The following is a 21,324-nucleotide window of genomic DNA, read 5'->3' as shown; positions in this document are numbered from 1 at the left end:
ACTTCCATCAAACTTTGGCTTAAATTCCTACTATAAACTTCTCGCCTCCATTCATTCAGTTTTAATTCAGTAGACACAGTTAAACAGGTTTAAAAATAAATGCTTTATGGGCTGTCACCAAACAATAATTTTTACCATAACAAAACATTTTATCTGCACCAGGTTTTTGACATCCAAATGTCTCTTTGAACACACATTTAATGAAAATGCAAAACAAAAAAGTGCATAATCAGAAAGAAAGAAAAAAAAAAAAAAGAATAGTACCTCCAAACACTGGAAGAATGGAGTGAAGTTATAAATAAATACAAATTCTGAAGTCACAATGTTTAAAGCTTGAACATGACATTTATAACAATTATTTCAGACTCTGGCATACCGCTGTAGCAGCACCTTCTGCAGGTGGATCAGTTAATGAGCAACCAATGAAAGACCTCATATAAAGAGAGCGGAGCTGTAAGCAGCCAATATTATAACTGCAATTTAAGTCTAACCAGCACTGCTGTGTTGATTCTAATTACAGGTTGCTGCATTAAAAATCTGAGTTTCCACTGAAATCTTTCACTGCCAGAGAAGCCTATACACACAGAGTAGCATGCCATGCATAGCAGGGCTTTTGGTTTGCTGTGAAGAAGATGAAGCACTGAAGCATGATAAAGACAGCAGGAAGTTATGTGCTTGTCAAGTCAGTTCACCGTTCTGACAGAAGTTACTGAAGAGCTACAATGCTAATCACTGTCCTGTATTCTGCGGCAGATTTCATTGGTAAATTCAGAGCACTTGGAGTTACCACCCAAGTCTTTAGTCAGAACCTAGGAAATAAAAAAGCATGAAATATATGTTAAAAGAATAGAAGACAAAAGTCAAAAACAAAAGAGGGTATTTAATGTTTTCAAATATCTTTTTGGTGCTGCTCCTGGGAATGTACACACACACAAACGAAGTATGGCAGCACACTCCTGTGATTTTAATATTAAAGCATAAAGACTTTATTAATATTAAAATCAAAGGAGTGCGCTGCCATCTACGTGTTCTCCTTGAACATCCTGACGACGGTTCAAGGACAACCGAAACGCGTAGATGTGAAAGTATCCCACAGTGCCAGCACTCTCACTTGAACAAAGCCAGAGGTGCACAATCAATAGTATTTAGTATATGCAGAAGCAAGAGCCGCACACTCTGTTAATTGTGATAGTGATTTATTTTATAAAATTTTTATTTTATAAAATGCTACTTTGTGAAATAAATCACTATATCACAATTAACAGAGTGTGCTGATCCTGCTTCTGCATATATATATGTAAGTGCTGCAGATACAAAATTCTACAAATCATCACTTCAGTCATCCTCACCTTGCCAGATTTTATGGTCTCAAAGCAGGCACTTTCTATTTTGCGTCCATACTCGTGGAGACCCATGTGCCGCAGCATCATGACTGCACTTAGAAGAAGAGCAGTGGGGTTGGCAAAGTCTTTTCCAGCAATATCTGGGGCTGTGCCATGAACCTGCATACAAAATATCCAACATACCATTGTAACTGTGCAGAATCAACATATCGGATGGGATGTGTAGATACACATTTATATATACATAAATATAGAAACACAGGAAGAACAGAGCAGAACCAATGGGCTTGATGATCCCACAAACGTATATGTATATATGTACCAATTTACATGTAAACTGGGTAGAAAAGCTGCTGCTCTTATTTAGGTAAGAACACATATCTGTTATTAAAGGGGACCCGTCAGCCAAACAAATTATTCAAAATCCTATTTTATCACATTAGTCAAGCAAAATTAACTTTAATTACACTATATAAATTATTTGAATTTTGTTTCCTTCAGTCTGGGGATTTATAATTATAGCAGGCAGGCAGGAGCCATTTTTGCACTATTATTAAGGCAAGCATTGTACCAATTTAGAAACTTGTTTGTGCACCAGAATGGGGGACCTGATGTCCATCCACATGCCCTGGCTACACAATTAAACGGTGAAGAGAACTGGGGAGAGCAGTGACATCTAGGAAGTGCTGAATGGAAAGTGAAAGCAATTGTCTGCCCCGCCTCTATGCCTAGGCATAGAGGAGGGGCAGACAATATTTGATTGACAGCTGAGATTTTTAAATGAGCTTACAACAGCTATGCTTTAATAAATAGAAATTGGAATTCATGCTTAATTTAAAAAGGGCTTTTATTTTATAGCTTTTTGTATCTGGGTGACGAAATTTAAAACTTCGTTAAAAAAAAAAAAAAAGCTTTGGAACTGTTTGAGGTGCAAAAGTTAAAAGCTAAAAACGCCAAAATGTTCAGCGTTTGTGTAACATATTATGAAAAAAAAAAAAATTACCGATTCAAAGATTGCTACCCCATTAGCACCGATATTTCCACTAGGTGTCACTCCCAGGCCTCCAATTAGACCTGCGCAAAGATCACTAGAAAAGAAAAAAAAATCATATTAGAACACAACAGAAAATGGACCTGTACACACACACAAATAAATTAAATGCTTATTAATATTTAAGAGTACTCTAGACCATTAATGAGAATTGCAGAGATGAACAACTGACAGGAGTTGAAAATAAATGTTACTCAGTCCAGGCGATATTACTGGAAAACAGATCTTGTCAATGAATTGGTATTTACTGTGGTTACATAACTATGTGACACTGTCTTGATAGAAGGCAAGGCTTGTAAGAAATCAAATTGACTTAGTTGGGTGCATTATGGTATTCTGTCACATTCCTGTTATAGTTCCTATCATAGTAATTTACATATATAAATTAGGCTAAGGAAGGGTTATAAAGAACCACATGCTGCAAATTGATTAAAAGTCACATGATTTAAACTTAGATTCAGCCGAAACCTGCTGAAAAAAAAGCAAAATCCAGAACAGAACCCTCGATTTTACATTTCTACAATAAATGTTTTTTTTTCTTTGCCAACAAGATTTCAAGATTTTTTAACAAGGAACAATAACACCAAAAAATGAATGCATATTAAAGTAGTGAAACGATTATGTCCTGTTGCCCTGCACTGGTACTACTGGTGTGTTTGCTTCAGAAACACAACTATAGTTTATATATAAGCTGCTGTGTAGCCATGGAGGCAGCCATTCAAAGGTGAAAAAGCAGAAAAGGCACAGGATACACAGCAGCTAACAGGTGAGCTCTGTAATATACAATGGGATTCTTCATAACTTATCAGTTACCTACTGTGAATCTTGTGCTTGAATGGGTGCCCCCATGACTACACAGCAACTTGTTTATATAAACTATAGTAGTGTTTCTGAAGCAAGTACACTAGTTATACCAGTGCATGGCAATTGCACATTACATTTTCATTCCTTTAATTTCTTTTTTGGTGTCACTGTTCAAGGCACTAGGCATATGCAAATGTTTACCTCAAGATGTCACCGTAGAGGTTTGGCATGACAAGCACATCAAACTGGATAGGATCCTGCACCATCTGAGGATGAAAACACAAAGGGATGACTCCAAATTTTATTAAAGGAGTAGTGTGATTACATATTTTGCCCCCTTTTTCATTACTTGTTAGACTCCCTTCACCAAATCAATCACACATACAGACACTTAACTGTTGCCTTCCTGGTGCAAAAACTGCATAGTGGGGTTGGCTGCTTCACTTCTGGTCCAAGGTTTTTTGGACAGAATAAGTATGCAAACTAGGGCATGATCACAGTTCAGCTTCCGGTATTGCTTTTAATTTTTTACAAACTCTTTAGTAGTGTTCGACTAATTTTTATTAACCATATTTAAGGTTCAGATTTCATATTTACATAATTTATCAGCTGAATGCTTCCTTTAGTTCAGCTCCACCTTCTTATATATCATTGTTGTATTGCCACAGGAATTCCAAGCAGCCATATAGTAAATGCTATAGAGCCCAAAAGTGTACTAAGGGACACTATGCTTGATGCTACAAATATATAGTGTGACACACGTCCTAAGAGACCGATCATGCCGACAACCACAGCTGGAAAATATATTGCTCTTATACTGGGAAAAACTTAAACAAGATTGTGCCGTTGCATTATACTGTAAGAGTTGTGTTTTGTGCTGCTTTATTAAACATTTACTCAAAAATGCCTTCCTAGGCACTGCAGGAGTGCCAGCATTTTTTCAGCTCTTTGGACTGTAGGATGTCAGCCAATCAGCAGCCTAAAATGCTACCTAACACGGAACTGCAGCCAGCCATCACTTATTTCAAAAACAGACAAGAGAAATCTCTTTAGAATGCCAATGAATGAGACATTTTTAAAAATAACAAGCCCAGACTGAAACCGGCACCATATAGTATACATTATTGCCTAGTGGAATTTTTAAGTTATAAAACTTAAATAAATATAGTACATTTACATGGAGCCAATATGAAGAGTAAGATGACCATACTGGAAGATCGTATTGTTTAATGATTACTTTACCAATATGATATAGTGGGCCAGCAAAAAAAAAAAAAAAAAAAAAAAAAGACCACGAAAAAAGACTTAAATGTGAAAATGACACAGAATATTAAATTGATTGTATTTCAGTATGGTAAAGTTTATGTTCAATTTTCATTTTAGCGGTAGCTTCCCTTTAAATAAGTTGGTTGATTGCATTGTGGTATTGTCACATGTTCCTATTTTAACAGTCATCATTGAGAATACACCCAAACATGCAGTAAGAGATTGTTAGAGAGAACTAAAAATGAATCTAATCCATGTCCAGAAAGATATCGGAACAGTAAAACATAAAATCATTTCTCTACTATTAAAGGGTTTGTCCACTGTCAGAAACTTTTTTCAGTTCAGTTGGCTTCGGATAGTTCAACATAAATACAGACTGTCCAATTACTTCCTATTTGTGACCGTAGTGTAAAGTTTAATTTTTCACTTTCTTGTGTCTTTCTAAAGTAGCTCTGGGAGGGGGTCTCCAATCTGTAAACAGTTTTAAATTGATACATTTAGTTAATACATTTTCGTAACTTTGTCCCTGCTGAGCAATATCCCTTATAGTATTAAAGGCAGCTGTTAGAATTGAACAATAGTTGCTAATATTCCACAGATAATGTTGAGAAATTTACCAATTAATGTAGCGAATTGTAAATTTAACGATTAAAATCCGAGCCTACCTAACACCGTACAGGCTGGCTAAATTGTACCCCCAAGTATCAGATACATGTACCAAATGTAATCTTGCTGTAGGCACCTTCCTTCATGTTTTTTTGGGAATGCCCAGTCATTAAACAATTTTGGTCTGCTGTGTTAAAGTATATTAATGAGAGCCTTGCTCCCTAATATTCAGTGCCCAAAGGTATGCTTACTTGAGGTGCTGGAAGATTTGGGACTGTCATCATACCAACGCTTATGCTATCTCCAGATGTTGTTTTATTTGAAAAAAGTTATTTTGTTGACCTGGTAATCTGCAAAAAACTAATTAATGATGTGTAACCCAAACAAAAGTTGGTTTACTTGTCAAGAGGATGTCCAGTTAAGTTTGATGCAATATGGGACACTTGGTTGAGTGTTCAATCCGTATAAATTGATATGACTCGCAATGGCTTAATTAGCTATATACTCTTTCTATCTCTACTCTTCTTCCTTGCTATACCTAATTATTGTAACTGTCAAAGCATTAAATAAAAACTTATATAAAAAAAATGTAATGGTTAAAAATAAAAGATGGAATCAAATTGAACAAAAAGTCTATTTCTGGTGAACAATCTGAAAACAACTCAACTGTAAAGTTTTTGGAAGGTACACAAACCCCTTTAAATTACGATAGATCAACAAATTAATGAGATCATCCTGAAAACATTATAAAATCTTATTGTATATGGCCTCCTTTTACGGTATTTAAAAGAGGAGGCCCGAGAGAATTAAGCAGAATTCAGAAAAAAAGACAGCATGAGAGGAAAGGGATTTGAAAGAATAAATAAAAAGGAAGAGAACAAAATTAAAAGTGACAGACTATGTGAGGAGCCTATTTCTTACATTAAGACACACTGTATCCAGATACATTTCATTAAACTTAATGTCTTTAAAGTTTTCTGCAACTTCTCGACATTTTTTCAGGAATAGCCCATCAGACATTCTCCTGGAAGAAAAATATTACATATTAATATGCATCACATAAAGACCCTCACAATATACTAACTACTTTATTTCATTGCACAAAATATTTAAACACTAAACAATTATACAGAAGTTATAGACACTATAGGTGTCTTAATCCTAATTTCAGGATGCTGACACCGCATACAAAACAGTTCTAAGAGTTTTCTTACATGTAACCCCATTAATTGCATGAAAGCGGATAACCCTACTATGAAGGTAAATATGTTATTATTATTAGCATGTATTTATATAGCGCCAACATATTGCGTAGCAATGTTATGTCAAATATGACATTTTAAGTCACATGGCAAAGGTTTAAATCACTTGAGATTACACAAATTACTACTTAATCAGAGAAAGCGAAATCCAGCCTTGTGATTTGCCAAAATAGGCCCTGGCATTTAAGGTGCACAGAGGCCCAAACAGCCCACCAGCAGCCCACTAGATAATTACTATACTGTCTATGGCATTTTACAGCAGCCCCTCTGGCATTTGCCAGAATCCACAGATTGCCAGTCCGGCCTGGATAACAGAGAACGCATACTAAGTCTGCATCATATGCAATTGCAGTGGCCAATGCTATTCCTGAACAAAAAAAATCCGTATCACTAGAGGTGAGAATTCATTGCTTCAGGGATTAATGATTGCCTACCGAGGGTCCCTTTCTTCCCAAAACTCAATCAAAGATGGTCATTTCATTTGACAGTGGCTGACTTGTTGCAGAAACTGTAACAAATTTTCTCATTTGGCCTTAAAAGTGTCTGGTGTAAAAGTTTAAGGGCACTAGTTCTAGGACTAGCAAATATGGTTATATTTCATAGCATCCATTTACCCTTACATGATATTTGCTTTGTGCACTGCAGTCACCGTGCTTCTCTGGTTGTTCCTTGCATACTCAAAGGCAAACTGTGCAATGCGATGGCTTGCTTCTTCTGTAATAAGCTTAATACTTTGTACAACACCATCCACAATCTGCAAATAATGGTTATCAGAGCTCTGTTATTTATTTTGTGCACGAATAAACACTACAGTTAAGAGAAAAAGCAGTTTGTGTTCTGCATAACATTTTAAAGAGGTGGTTCACCTTTAAATCAACTTTTAGTAGGTTAAAGAATGGCTTATGCCAAGCAACTTTTCAATTGGCCTTCAATTTTTCTTTTTATAGTTTTCTGAATCATTTGCCTTCTTCTTCCGACTCTTTCCAGTTTTCAAACGGGGGTCACTGACCACATTTAAAAACAAATGCTCTGTAAGGCTATAATTTTATTGCTACTGCTATTTTTTACTATGCATCTTTGTATTCAGACCCTCTCCTATTCATATTACAGCCTCTTATTCAAATCAGTGCATGGTTGCTAGGGTAATTTGAGCCCTAGCAACCAGATGTCTGTAATTGCAAACTGGAGGGCTGCTGAATAAAAAGGTAAACAAAAAAACACAAACAATAAAAAAATGAAAAATAATTGCAAATTGTCTCAGACTATCACTCTACATAATACTTCATTTAAAAGGTGAACAACCCCTTCAATGGGGCAAACAATCAGGTGTCTTTCTTTCTTGTTTTACAATTCTGCATATGAATGCATGTCTATCAGAAAACTGTACAAAATAAGAAGAAATTGATTTTGATAAGATGAGCTAGATGCGGAGTTAGCAGGAATCACCTGAGAGCACAAAATAATGGTTTCAGGGGAAAATGACCAAGTGGGAAGTAAGTAACATCTAGTGCACATACCACATGCTCAATTCCACTATATTCTCCCTCTGTGTTCTCACGAATTGTGACCAGGTCTACATCTGTGTAAGGGGTCCTGTATCCCTCAATGGAAACACATGGACGCACATTTGCATACAGATCAAATGTTTTGCGGAGCAGCAAGTTCATGGATGGATGTCCAGCAGCTATGGGTGTCTTTAAAGGTCCTAAAAGAACATAGCAAATTAAACATACAAGACATTAAGATTTTCCAAATTACATATCATGTTTGTCAATAGGGTTTGCTATAACAATTTAGTAAAACATATCTGCCTGCTGGAAGACATTTGCACTTATTTCTATTAGTGACTATGAATAGTCTGAAAAGGTTAAAGTGTAATGACATAACCAAGCTCTAATCGCCATGTAATGAAATACTGACCACAGGTGGCCACATAATCATTGTAAAAGGGTGGGATAAATGGTGTGCTTTATAAAGCAAAAATATTGGGGGGGGTTTATTCTGCAAGAAAAAAAATACACAAATTGAGGCGACCTGCAAAACGCACATACATTTTTTTTTTAGATCTCATCAAACTTTTAGCTCCATCATAACAATACCAATATAATAAACAATAACCCTCCAACACATTAAATAAACCTTCATCCTTAACCCTTGGGAATAGCTGATTAAGGAAGATAGCATGAGACATTTTGTTGCCCCTTGGAAATTATGCTCCCCTATGGACAGCAAAACCACCCGAAAATACTTAGAAACAACAGGTATCACAGTGAAAATACATTATTTTACAATTTTGCACAGTTATGAGATTCATGTGTTTTACTTCTGTGATTCTGCACAATTTTCTGGTTTCTTTGTGCCATCATCTTTATGGAGATTGTCTATATGATTTACCTTTTAAGCCCATTTTGTTCTTATGCATGGATTCTTTGGCTTCTGGGGGAATCATCCACTTTCCACCAGGTCCTTTAATTGCTGTAACATTCCTCTCTTCCCACTGTACAGGAGCCTATAACAACAGTTATATTTTGCTAACATCATATTTCTTACATCCTACACTTTTGCAATCCACTTGAGTCTCACAGCACAAGGGCAGGAAACAGAACCCTGTGCTGTATTTTTCAGTGAAGAAAAGCATTGTCCCGGGGTCTGAGGTAAAGGGATTATAATCTAGGGGTAAAACCAAGAAACACCATTTTCTATCTACTGTATTTGTTCAGCACACAGTGCAGTGTAAGGATATGTTTATCTGTAAAGGCAAGCAGCAGTATAGCAAACCCTTAAACATGCTTACAAAGCAAGATATGCTTTGCTTAGAAAAGCCACGATACAAAAAAATTGTCACAATGCTGTATGTATGGATGTGGTCACACCACTGCCACTGGAACGTTTACACCTTTATTTCTAATCAACATTTTATTTGTGTTATTTCAACTGCTGCACTGAAATGAAGGCCTATAAAACAGAATAAGAAGTCCAAACAGGATATGAAAATATTTAATATTTTTTTAACATATCTCTGTTTATTGGTTTTCTTAGTGAAGTATACATGTTTCAACATTGAATAAAGGAGGTAGAGTATTAGCATCGTATTACAAACAATATATTTTGACAGTTCACATGATATGAAAATATTTAATGGTAAAGTTATAAAAATTGCATACTGTCATCTATAAAAGTACCTATTTTTATCTTGTTTTGAACCTAAAAAACTCACTTTGGCAGTCTCAAAAATCTTCATGACAGCTGCTGAAATCTCTGGGCCAATTCCATCCCCTGGTATGAGAGTGACAGTCTGCACCTGTATGGATATATGCAAGTTTGCACTCTTACTTTATCCAGCATGATGGCACAAATATTATATTGTAAATATTTTAAATTTTCCTGCAATTTACAGATAGATAGCGGGGGGGGGTAGAGGGAGAGAGAGAGTGAAAATAACATTGCTATAAGTATAAAAAGCAAACTCCCTAGCATCCAGCCTGATGACCCCTCTGAAATAACTTTTATCACTGTTCTTTTTAAAGGGGTTGTTCACCTTTAAATTAACTTGTAGTATGATGTAGAGTTATATTCAAGACAATTTGCAATTGGTTTTTATGTTTTATTATTTCTTTTTTTTTAGTTATGTGGCTTTTTATTCAGCAGCTTTGCATTTTGCAGTTTTACTCATCTGGTTGCTATGGTCCAAATTAGCCTAGCAACCATACATTGATTTGAATGAGAGACTGGGATATAAATAGAAGAAGCTTGAATAGAAAGATATGTTATAAGAATTAGCAATTACAATACATGTGTAGCCTTATAGAACACGGTATTTTTAGATGGGGTCTGTGACCGTCATTTGAAAACTGGAAAGAACCATAAGAAGGCAAATCATTCAAAAACGATAAAAAAAGAAGGCCAATTGAAAAGTTGCTTAGAATATGCGATTCTATAACATACTAAAAGTTAACGTAAAGGTGAACCACCCCTCTAAGCAAAACCTGTGTATGCAAACATACAGTATATACATGATAAGCGAGAGAAATCTAAACTTCTAAACACCAAAAATTATCATTTCAAATTGGAGGCAGCAGTGTCCTAGCTTCAATAAAGCTTTATAAATAGTCCCCTACATCAGAGAGTAGACAGCCATACACTACAAGATCTGCACTTTTTGCGAGGTCACAAAAGGAGTGCCCCATACAAGGACAGAAATCAGTTTTACCGAAATCTGCCAGTGTATTGCCGCCATAATCATTTCTCTATACAGCTATATCATTTACTGTAATGATCAATTGCATTCCGTGAAAGCATATACACAGTTTCCCACATGAACCATGTTTTGGTGGGGAGCATTTTTTTTTTAATTATCTGATCTATTTAACTATATAGCAGCATGAGTTTCAAGCACTTGGATTGGATTCTTTTTACCCAGTTTGAATGATAAACCAGCTGCAGATTATATTTACCACTCAGACAGCCAGAACAGTCCCTCACAAAACATGAGTAGAGGTGGCCATACATGGAGAGATCCGCCCGTTTGGCGATGTCGCCAAACGAGCGGATCTCCCTCCGATATGCCCACCTTGAGGTGGGCAATATCGGGCTGATCCGATCGTGGGCCCTAGGGCCCAACGATCGGATCCTAACGATGCCTAACGGGCGGTCGGATCGCGGAACCGCATCAACGAATAGACGCCGCCACGATCCGACGGGATTTTTTGTCCCATCCGATCGACACGGTCTGTCGGCAGCTTTTATTGGCCCGTGTATGGTCACCTTAGGACAGCTTCTCTGTCCCCAGTTATACTGCAGCAAAATTCCTAAATACTACAGGTATGGGACCAGTTATCCAGAATGCTTGGGAACTGAGGTTTTCGAGATAACAGATCTTCGCATAACTTGGATCTTCCTACCTTAAGTATACTAGAAAATCACGTAAACATTAAATAAATCTAATAAGATTGTTTTGCTTCAATAAGGATTAATCTTATCTTAGTTTTAAATCAAGTACAAAGTACTGTATTAATATAGAAAAAAAAGGAAATTTTAAGAAATTTTGATTATTTGGATAAAATGAAGTCTATTGGAGACAGCCTTTCTATAATTCAGGTCTTTCTAGATAATGGGTTTCTGGATAACAGATCCATTACCAGTACTAGATAAATACAATATAGGTTCCTTTTTAAAAATCAACATCCAGAATGCAAGTGCTTTTGCTTGCAACTGCCAGGTGATGGTGTTGCCATGCCCATTTACTTAGGACAAAGTTAAGTTTGCTACAACTTTAATGTGGTCATGTATTCTGCTTAGCAAAACTGGCTACAGAAAGGAAAATGAGGGCCCAAAATTGTACAAAAATTAAACAAACTCAAACTGTTATTGTGGCCTCCACAAGGAGGAAGGGAGACGCCTGCAAGGTTACACACCCTCAACAAGATATCTATACACTGAAAGACTCGGATTGGGGACTGGTTGACTATTTAACCTTACTAAATGCGCTGACCAAAGTAGTTTCATATAAGTGCAATGCTTTTTAAAATGATTTTAGAATAAAATTAATTACACTATGGAGGCTGTCCCTGCTTCATAATATGCTTGCAGGGAGACAACGGAAAGCCCCCTGAGACATGATATGCGGTTTTCAGGATTTATTTCTAGTACGTTTCAACCTTATTTATATAAACAATAGTAGTGTCTCTGAAGCAAACAACAGTTTTGCCAGTGCAGGGCAACACTGCATTATATTTTTATTACTTAGAATCACTTTCATTTTTTGATGTTACTGGTCCTTTAAAGCACAGGATCAGGCAAAATGACCCGAGATAGCTGCCTACACACCAATATCACAACTTAAAAAATTACTGGTTCAAGAATAACATTATAGGGTATAATGAATTATTTTGCAATGTACACAGTCTAATTTAGTAATAAAAACTCACCAATCGATTAATGGTGAGTGCAGAGGACCTCTTGTTTATGTGCAAGTAATTTGCATTTTCTTTCCATGCTAGCATGGGTTTTAGATACATACTCTCTTTTTTGCTCACACTCCAAGACCATACAGGCAGTTTATTTGGTTCCTGATAAACCTGACCCTAGTAAACGTAATGGGGACCTTAGATAGTAAGCCTCACAGGAGAAGAAACTAATGTGAATATATGTACAGTGCTATGTAGCAAGTCAGCTCTATATCAATAAAGGATAATAACCAAATACTTACATGACTTGAAAGCCGCCTGGCGCCATATTCTGGTGCAGTGATTGCCCCCGCCACACGAGAAATCTGTAGAAACACATAACATTATCACCATGTTTTCAGTTCACAGGGCAAGAATGAATCCTGATGGTTACATGACTGTTGTATCTGTTATTCCAACAAAAACACAGCACTGCGGCACAGTAATTAAACTGGCAGCATGATCCCCCCAATTGCAAACGTATCTCTAATGAAACAAATGCTCTTTATTGTTTATGTTTTATTGTTATTGCTACTTTTTATTACGAATCTTTCTATTCAGGCCTCTCCTATTCATATTCCATTCTCTTATTCAAATTAATGCACGGTTGCTAGGGTAATATGGACCCAAGCAACCAGATTGCTGAAACTGCAAATAATAAAAAATGAAAACCAATTGCAAATTGTCTTAGAATAGCACTCTCTACATTAAACATTAGCTCAAAAGGGAACAACCCCTTTAAGATGTTAATTCAGCCCCTTCAGACTGAGTCCGTAGCTCATCTGCCAATTTATGGGTTCTACCTGATGACCGCCCAGTAGATATATGGGCAAAAACTGGCCCAGTGGTGTAACTAGTGATCTGCAAGCCCGGGTGCAAGATGTGCACCTGGCGCCCCTCACCTATAGTATATAGAACCCATGGCAGTACGCTCCTGGAACATGCACCGAGACATTACCCCCTGCCCTGCAGCCCGTGATAACACTTACCGCTGCTCTAGTGTGGGCCCCACTGGGGTGCAAGTCTGGGTGTGATTTCACCCCCTGTAGCTAGGCCACTTAACTTAATGGGCAGTTAAAAATCCCACCATTGTCATATTAATGTAGTACTCTCCTAATGATCCTGCATAGGTACCAATTACGATCCAATCAGTGGTCCAGTAGGTGGCCAAATCGGGTAAATTTTAGTTCATATATTTGCTCTGCCTGACCTAAGCCCCTTAGCTCTTTCTCTGTCAAAACAAAAGGCATCATCTCTCAAGGCAAAATGTATGTTTAGCAAAAAGTTCTATAAATCAAACTCAGGTTGAACAAGGGGGTATGCTACCCCTTAAATCAGCATTCCACACAGTGGTGTAGTTATGGAAATGAACCATTTAGAGAAGTGCAATGGCACACAGAAAGAATTTGAGGGTTTTGTCTCATGGATGTTTTGTAGTTCTGTGAACAGGAACAAAATCCTCAACATTACCCCTCCATTCACTTGAATAGCAAATTCCTGAAAGCACTGTGTCTTACAAAAGTCTGAAAAGGTAAAGACTAATCAAAACATTCTGGTCTTTCTACCGTATGTGTAATAAATCAGATTTGTTCTTCCTTGAGCACAGTAAGTACCACAGATTTGTACCTTTGATTGATAAAGAAGAAACTAGATTAACAGTACATGGTCTCAAACAAGCTAGGTTGCAAGCGATTGATTTTGCTGTCCAAACTGTTGGTCAGATATATAAACACACTGAAGCAGTGTGCTGGCACCTATGTGCTGGATTTTACTACCCATGGAAATTGGCCAAGTTGGTCTTCCCAAGGAAACTATGCTGCTTAAAATGGCCACCGAGGGATCTGAAAATCGAGGATTCAAAGTCACAACCTGAGAAACTGCAGAAACATGATGCACAACTGTGAACTATAAACACAAAACAAATGTGTTGCCAATACATTGTTCATGCAACAGACACGTACATACTCTTGGCACCATTCTTGCAGTTACTTCATTTTAACTATCAGAAGTAGCAAAGTCAAATGGTTAGTCCATGGCCATGTTTTCATAAATAAACAAATGATTATATACATTATAAGCCATAAAAATGATGTGATGTACAAATCCTATATGAGATTAGCAGGCTGCTCCTAGAGCTAGGCCCCTGTTACAACACGTATCACTTTTACCTAGGGCAGCATCGGACCTAAATACAGTCCTGACTTTTAGAAGCCTCTGACCTTACAAAAAATAACATGCATTTTTTTCCCCAGGCTTCAAATGAATGTCACGGCTATATCTAGATGTCCTACAGTAGTGCAATGCTAGACTTTAATTATGCTAAATTCATGATATGACAGATGATTGCTATGCACCCATGCACTACCACAAAGGTCAACATAACCTGTATAGGGGAGTCATGGGAAATTGTACCAGTTCAGCAACAACTCTCATTAGCCAGTGTGGAACAGGAAAGGGACCCAGTGACTGTGTAATGAGCCTATGGCATTTTTAGTCCACTAAGGAAGGGGCTCGTGAATACACGGAGAGTACTAATGACATTAATACATAAATATCTACATCACTTTAATAATGATAGTCATGGGAATCCCTGGCAGCTTATCAGCACAGACTGTACTATATTACACGTGGGGGTGGACCCAGCAGCAGATTCCTTTTGGCAGAGGTGTTACACGTGGGGGCGGGCACAGCCGATGCCCTGCGGCTTTGACACTCCAGGGGCTAAGAGTAGGGAAATAATATGCGCCAATTATCCACCTCCACGTTCTAGTTTACCCTAAGCAATGCTGGGACGTATAGTTATATAACAGTACTACAGGTTACATGTCCCTATACTGTGGATACCAGCGAGCCCTTCCTGCTGCGCACTATCTATGACAAAGCCTTACTGGCCGTAACATAATGCCGCTATAACCTAAAATCCCACAACTGCCCACCAATCCTCACAATGTTACAGCGTCTCACCAGTGACCTCCAGGCGCTGCCAGCCATGTTCATGAAGGATCAGAAGAGAGGCGGGGAAACTAGTCGACGCTACAATGCCCCTCCCACCGGATTCCCGGAAGCGCGGTCCTTGCTTGTAAGGCGAGCGTGTGACGTCACCAAGTATTTAAAGGAGCTAAAAAGTATTTTTTTTTTCAATTTACAGTTTGCGGCTGTTTCTCTGGCTACTATTTATTGACAACACATGTCCTGCTATATCAGAATAGAATCCGAATTATTATTCAATTTTTCCAATTGTAAAATCATTATAAAGGTGTTGGGTTCTAAAGTCCTGGTCTCAACTGAAATGGCTGCGCCCATGCTTACACAGTAGCCTTTTTATGAACACTATAAATATATATCATTTATGAACCGACAATGAAGTAAGTAAAGCAGTGCATTTTATTTGATGCATAGAAAACCCTTGCATATTTTGGTATTATTGGTCCAATAGACATTCTAACACATTCAAGGAATTGTGCATATTGTAGTTCAGGGGTCAGCAACCTTTACTATCAAAAGAGCCATTTTGCCCCTCTCCCACTAAAGAAAAATAGTCTGGTGCCGCAAAACATAACACAGCTTATACATTTTTTTAACCTTTTTTTTATTTTAACTGTTACAACAACAGAATACAACAAACAGAAGTGCATTGTGTATATGCAGGGCTACTTTGAAATAAATTAAACACTGAATAGCCCTATTAAATGCTAATGTTCTCATCTGTTTAATGTGACTTCTGTTTCTGAAGCTCCATGCTCCAAAGCCGCAAGACTGAGCCGCAGCAAGCAGGATGAAGAGCCGCATGAGGCTCTGGAGCACTGGTTCCCTACCTCTGTTGTAGTTAAACTAGACCTCAAAAGATAAAAAAATAATATAACTTTGTCAGTGAGTTGATGCTGATACAGGTAATGTCAGAGCCAGGTAGGGTTGCCACCTTTTTCAGGAAAAATACATACCGGCCTTCCTTTATTTTATCATTTTTCCCTATTAATAACATTGGGATCAACCTTCATTTTTACCAGCCAGGCCGGTAAAATACCGGCTAGGTGGCAACCCTAGAGCCAGGTAAAGCAGTGTACATAGAATCTTACCTACCAGTGTGTAGGTCATACCTCCCAACATATGAGAAACGAAGAGAGGGACAAAAACTTGAGCCACGGGTAAAATAGCAACATTTTGTGGCCATTCCAATTTTATGACCACACCTCTTGATTACCACGTCCATTTTACAAAATCTGGCAGATTATGAAAGTTTGAACACATTTCTGGGAGTTTTAGTGCAATGTTTTATTTGTTTTAACAGTTTTGCTAAAGGAAGTGAATTGTCCTTAAAGCTGCTATTTTCAGTTCAAAGAGACTTGCTTATCTTAAATAATTACAATTGTTTGTTTATCTTAAATTGTTACGAAAGTATCCAAGTGCAGCTGATCAATGTTCTGGGGTCTCTGCCAAAAAGTCTCATATTAATTGAGTTTCAGAAACTTTGTATTGTTTTCTGGCGTCAGTGCAGGAGATCAAACAGAAACTCTGGGGCTGAGCTGTCAAAATTGGTATTGTCCCACAGAAAACTGGACAGTTGGGAAGTATGTTGTCACCTTGCTGTTATTTTACCAGCTTGGCCAGTAAAAAAATTTTTTGATGCCAATGTTATTAATGGGGCAGAAAGATAAAAAGTTAGAATGGCTGGTACCTTTTTCTTCAGAAGAGTGGACAACCCTACCATTGTGGTAATTCTGTGAGGATCTCATACCAGAGGTATGAAGCATCACTAATATGGACATTATAAATAAATAAATAAATAAATAAATATGTGGGCTTTTAGTCATACTAATGAGTAGTTATCCATTGATACGTGTATACAATAAAGTACTGTATATGCCCTTATATTTTACATTGTAGAACGTCACTTGTTATTTACAAAGAACAGTTCATTCATAAAGCAAACTGAATATAATCAGCTCAGCCCCATTATTTGCCCACAGCCACCCAGCATTTGGGTTTAATTTTTAAAGGTAGCATCACTCCTGATTACTTATTTCAAACAGATAGCCTTTCTATGTATTTTGCTTTTTATTTTGTCTTCCTATTGTGTTTACATCATTTGACTGTTCTCTTCAGGGACTTTAACATAAGTGTCTACATATTTAAGCGCGGGAAGAGATACCTCTGTGGGATCAGATATGCAATTTCATGACAGAGTATGAATTATTAAACTGTCCTATTTCCATCCTCCAGAGTTCAAGTGATAAAAGAGATTGTGTCACATATGATATAGTAGAATTGAGTTACAATGTCAGACCTAATGCCACACTTCTGCAGCAATGGATGTTCTGAAATACAAGCAATGTAGAACCTTAGTTTCTCCTTCCAAGGCGAGAGGTAATAAACAAATATACTTTCCTTTAGTATGAAGGATTTTATTTTTCCCAAAAAGGGATGCACAGAATTTTTAAACTTCTAGTAACATTTTTGTTTGTTCTTTAAGAGAGGTCAGTTACTAAAAACTTCCATTAGAAGTAGTAGAAAGAAAATATGAAACCTTATTAAATAAACATTATGTAGTGGTAGGGAAGGTGAGTTTCAGTCACAATTATGGTTCACAGAATCGTACACAACCTGTAAATTGCTGGTGTGTGGGAACAAGGATTAGCTCAATTTCTGGTTTAACATAATACTACTAGACCAGAACAGTATGACGAGGGACAAGTTTTTATTCAAGTCACTTAAACCAGCACACCATAGTGAGGAAGTAACTATAGAGGAAGCAGACCCTGCAGCAGCAGGGGGCCCCAGGAGCTATAGTGGCCCCATGAGGCCCTAATTCATATACAGTTTCAATAAATATTGGTAAAACAATCAACCTCTAAACATTTTGGGGGCCTGATAAATAATTTGCTGTGGGGCCCAGTAATATCAAGTTACGCCACTGTGCGGAAGGGATGACCTTTTTACACTTGTTTATGATTATTACACCTATGAATTCAACTGTCTCTACAAATTCAGACATTTACTCTGGCTATTTATACAACTGTATCAATAATGTACTTGTGTTAGCTGCAGCCCCCTATGCCACAATATGATATGACTTCTAAGAGGGTCGGGGGGGGGGGCTATTGCACTCTTTGCTATCAGGGGTGGCTTTTTTGATGCCCCTGGAAAAGTGTTGAAATTAGGCAAGATTTTAAGCATGGCTTATGACAAAAACAACACTGGAATATGTCCTTATGTCACATACTGCACATTGAAGCAAATACTTTACAGTTACAGTAATATACCTTGTTGTCCACTATGAGGGAACAGTTCAGTTAAGTAAGGGTAGAATTCCGTGAGGTCTGGTTGCCCAGTCAAAAAGAATGGGGTGTGTATGCTAGGGTTAAGATTGCTGGGGGTAGTTTAATTACCCTTCTTCATTCCTGTATACCTTACTTGCAAATTATTACATTATAGAAATTAGAAAACAGAAATTATGTCTTTATTAATGGACAAGTAACCCTTCAGATTACATTCATTCCTCATATTGAACAAATGTTAACTCTTGCCATCTGAAAATTAATAACTCATAGTTGATTTTTGATTTTACATGTTTTAAAGAGGCTATATCACCCTACATAATCCTTGTGTTTTTGTTGGTATATTGGATAACTTAGGTCATGCTGAATTCTGGTTGCCTGGACACATTAAGCCCTTGGGATCTGGTGTGAGTAATTCCACTCCCACTCCATTACATCTGTTATGGGTCTGAAGCTGTTCAATAATCAGACCCTCTGATGGCAAAGATGTAGAATTCTCTATATCAGACTTAAAATAAGTGTGATGATCATTTAAATAAAAAATAGTAAAGCACCTTATAAATGTGCTGGTGCTGCATAAATAAAGAATAATACACTCAATATAATTGTATGGAAATATAACATATGATTAAAACATTACTGTGTATGCCAGCTTGTATAGTGAGATCTGGACCTGGATAAGAGATCTTTCTCTAATTTGTACTTCGATCTTTATACTTTAAGTCTGCTAAAAAAATAATTTAAACATTAAATAAACCCAATAGGATTGTTTTACCTCCAATAAGGATTAATTATATCTTAGCTGGGATCAAATACAAGGTACTGTTTTGTTATTACAAAGAAAATGTTTTGTTATTACAAAGAAAATGTAAATATGTTTTACAATTTAACATTTTTTGGATAAAATGGTGTCTATGGGAGACAACCTTACATAATTCAGAGCTTACTGGATAACATGTTTTTGGATGGATCCAATACCTGTGTTTTATTTTTTTACCCCCGAAATGTACTATAATGGTGATGTTACATGGTTTAGATATGTATGTTTCGCTACAGGCATTATCCTCCTAATTCAATTACTCGATTCAATCAGCTGTCTAAATGAGCTTTAAAAATGGCTCTGCTCACATTGTAATTTCATGTATTGTATGATAAAATTAAATTTGTGAATAGAAAACATACCTAAATATGAGGAACACCGCATATGAACTGCTTGTCCTACTCTGTGCAGTGGAAGCATTGTTTTGTTACAGTGGCAGTGTGTGTCCTTGACAGTATGTGATTGATGCAGCCCAGGACAATGGGACCATGTTTTTATGCTGTAAATTATTTTCATTGAGACTTTCAGCATGTCTAAATACTTTGTGCAGAGCAAATGCCAGCAAAATTTCATTTACTTTTCATTACATTGCAAAATACATTATATTAATTTTACTTGCTATATATGCAGGGCATTAAATTATTGTGCTAAATAAGAAAAAAATCTTCAGGCAACATGGCCCAATAGTCTGCTGCATTAAATAGAAAATCGTCCATACCCTGGACTGAATCATTGCAAAGTGGCCAAGTTTCTAAAAATGCTGAAAATGACATTTAGGAAAGTTAAAGGAAAATTTTTTGAAATCTTTGTAGAGCTGTTAATAGATGCGTTTTGTTTCTGTTTTTGCATCTGCTAATAGCTCTACAAAAAGTTTGTTACAAAGGAGAATTCAACCGTAAAAAAACCTACCCCCCTACCCTACATAGACCCCCTCCCTCCTTCCCCCCAGCCTAGCTGCTACCCTGGGCAAATGCCCCTAGGTCTTTACTTACCCATGGTGCAGATTCTGTCCAACAGAATTCACGGCAGCCATCTTCCGACTCTCCGGTAATCTTCGGAATGAGATCGGTATATCGGCGCATGGGCAGTTGACGCAATCTTCCCCCTTAGCGACAACTACACATGTGCCGAAAGTCACTGAAATTGTCGATACTCTGCTCTCATTCCGAAGATTACAGAAGAGCCGGAAGATGGCTGCCGTGAACTCCTCTGGACAGAATCTACACCGAGGGGTAAGTAAAGACTTAGGGGCATTTGCCCAGGGTAGCAGCTAGGCTGGGGGGAGGGGGGGTCTATATAGGGTAGGGTTTTTTTTACTTTAGGGTTGAATCCTCCTTTAACAAACAATAGAATAAGGGGCAGATTTATTAAGGGTTGAATTGAAAATTCTGATTCAAGTTTTAAATTTTTTTATGGTCAAAACTGTCAAATTCGACTAGGGAATTATCCAAACTTAATTCGAGTTTTTAAAAAAATTAGAACTTGATTTTCGAGATTTATCATACTATGGTGAATTTCAATTCAACTATTCGCTAAAACCTGCCGAATTACTGTATGAATCAATGGGAGAGGTGCAAAGACCAATTTGGAGATGTTTGTAGCCTTCCTGACATTCGAGTTTTTTTCGGAGAAAAAACTCGAATCCAGTTGGGTTGAATTCAATTCGATTCATGTTTTTGAGTCAGTAAAATACGTCTAAAAAGAGTTTAAAATATCTCAAATAACCCCCCAGTCAAATTTCGAGTATATTTGAATTTAAGGGTTTTTAAAAAAAACTCACATGAAATTCGACTCTTGATAAATGTGCCTCTAAATGTCAGCATCATTCAGCAATAGCGATACAAGTGCCATAAGCGTCTATAACCTAGAATGTGAGGAACTAAGGAATGGCATTTGTCACCTCACGTTTCATTGGTCTCAATACTGAATACTGAAATAAGCTGTGAAATCTG

General features: G+C 37.2%; 1 protein-coding gene across 2 annotated transcripts; it reads right to left on the bottom strand.

The window, feature by feature from the left end:
• Positions 1-84: 84 nt before the first annotated feature.
• Positions 85-15,309, bottom strand: idh3a.S (isocitrate dehydrogenase (NAD(+)) 3 alpha S homeolog). 2 transcript variants are annotated; one of them, XM_018254263.2, is made up of 11 exons: positions 15,224-15,309; positions 12,541-12,603; positions 9,550-9,633; positions 8,727-8,841; positions 7,850-8,037; positions 6,953-7,086; positions 5,992-6,094; positions 3,400-3,464; positions 2,347-2,431; positions 1,350-1,502; positions 85-809 (listed from the first exon to the last, which is right to left on the bottom strand). In XM_018254263.2, the coding sequence occupies exons 1-11, from the start codon at positions 15,272-15,274 to the stop codon at positions 726-728; spliced, it is 1,125 nt and encodes a 374-aa protein (XP_018109752.1). In that variant the 5' UTR covers positions 15,275-15,309; the 3' UTR covers positions 85-725.
• Positions 15,310-21,324: the final 6,015 nt, after the last annotated feature.

This window comes from Xenopus laevis, chromosome 3S (assembly GCF_017654675.1).
Source record: "Xenopus laevis strain J_2021 chromosome 3S, Xenopus_laevis_v10.1, whole genome shotgun sequence".
Lineage (NCBI taxonomy): Eukaryota > Metazoa > Chordata > Amphibia > Anura > Pipidae > Xenopus > Xenopus laevis.
Note: the sequence above shows the minus strand (reverse complement) of the source record. Positions and strands in the feature narration are given on the sequence as shown.

Bases quoted from the DNA above. Each gene is read 5' to 3' on its own strand.
- idh3a.S (XM_018254263.2), bottom strand. From the start codon at position 15,274: ATGAACATGGCTGGCAGCGCCTGGAGGTCACTGGTGAGACGCTGTAAC. The intron at 9,634-12,540 runs GTAAGTATTTGG...ATATCCATACAG, and splicing joins CCAGGCGGCTTTCAAGTCAT to GTGCAGACTGTCACTCTCAT. The intron at 2,432-3,399 runs GTAAACATTTGC...TTTCTTTTCTAG, and splicing joins CTCTACGGTGACATCTTGAG to TGATCTTTGCGCAGGTCTAA.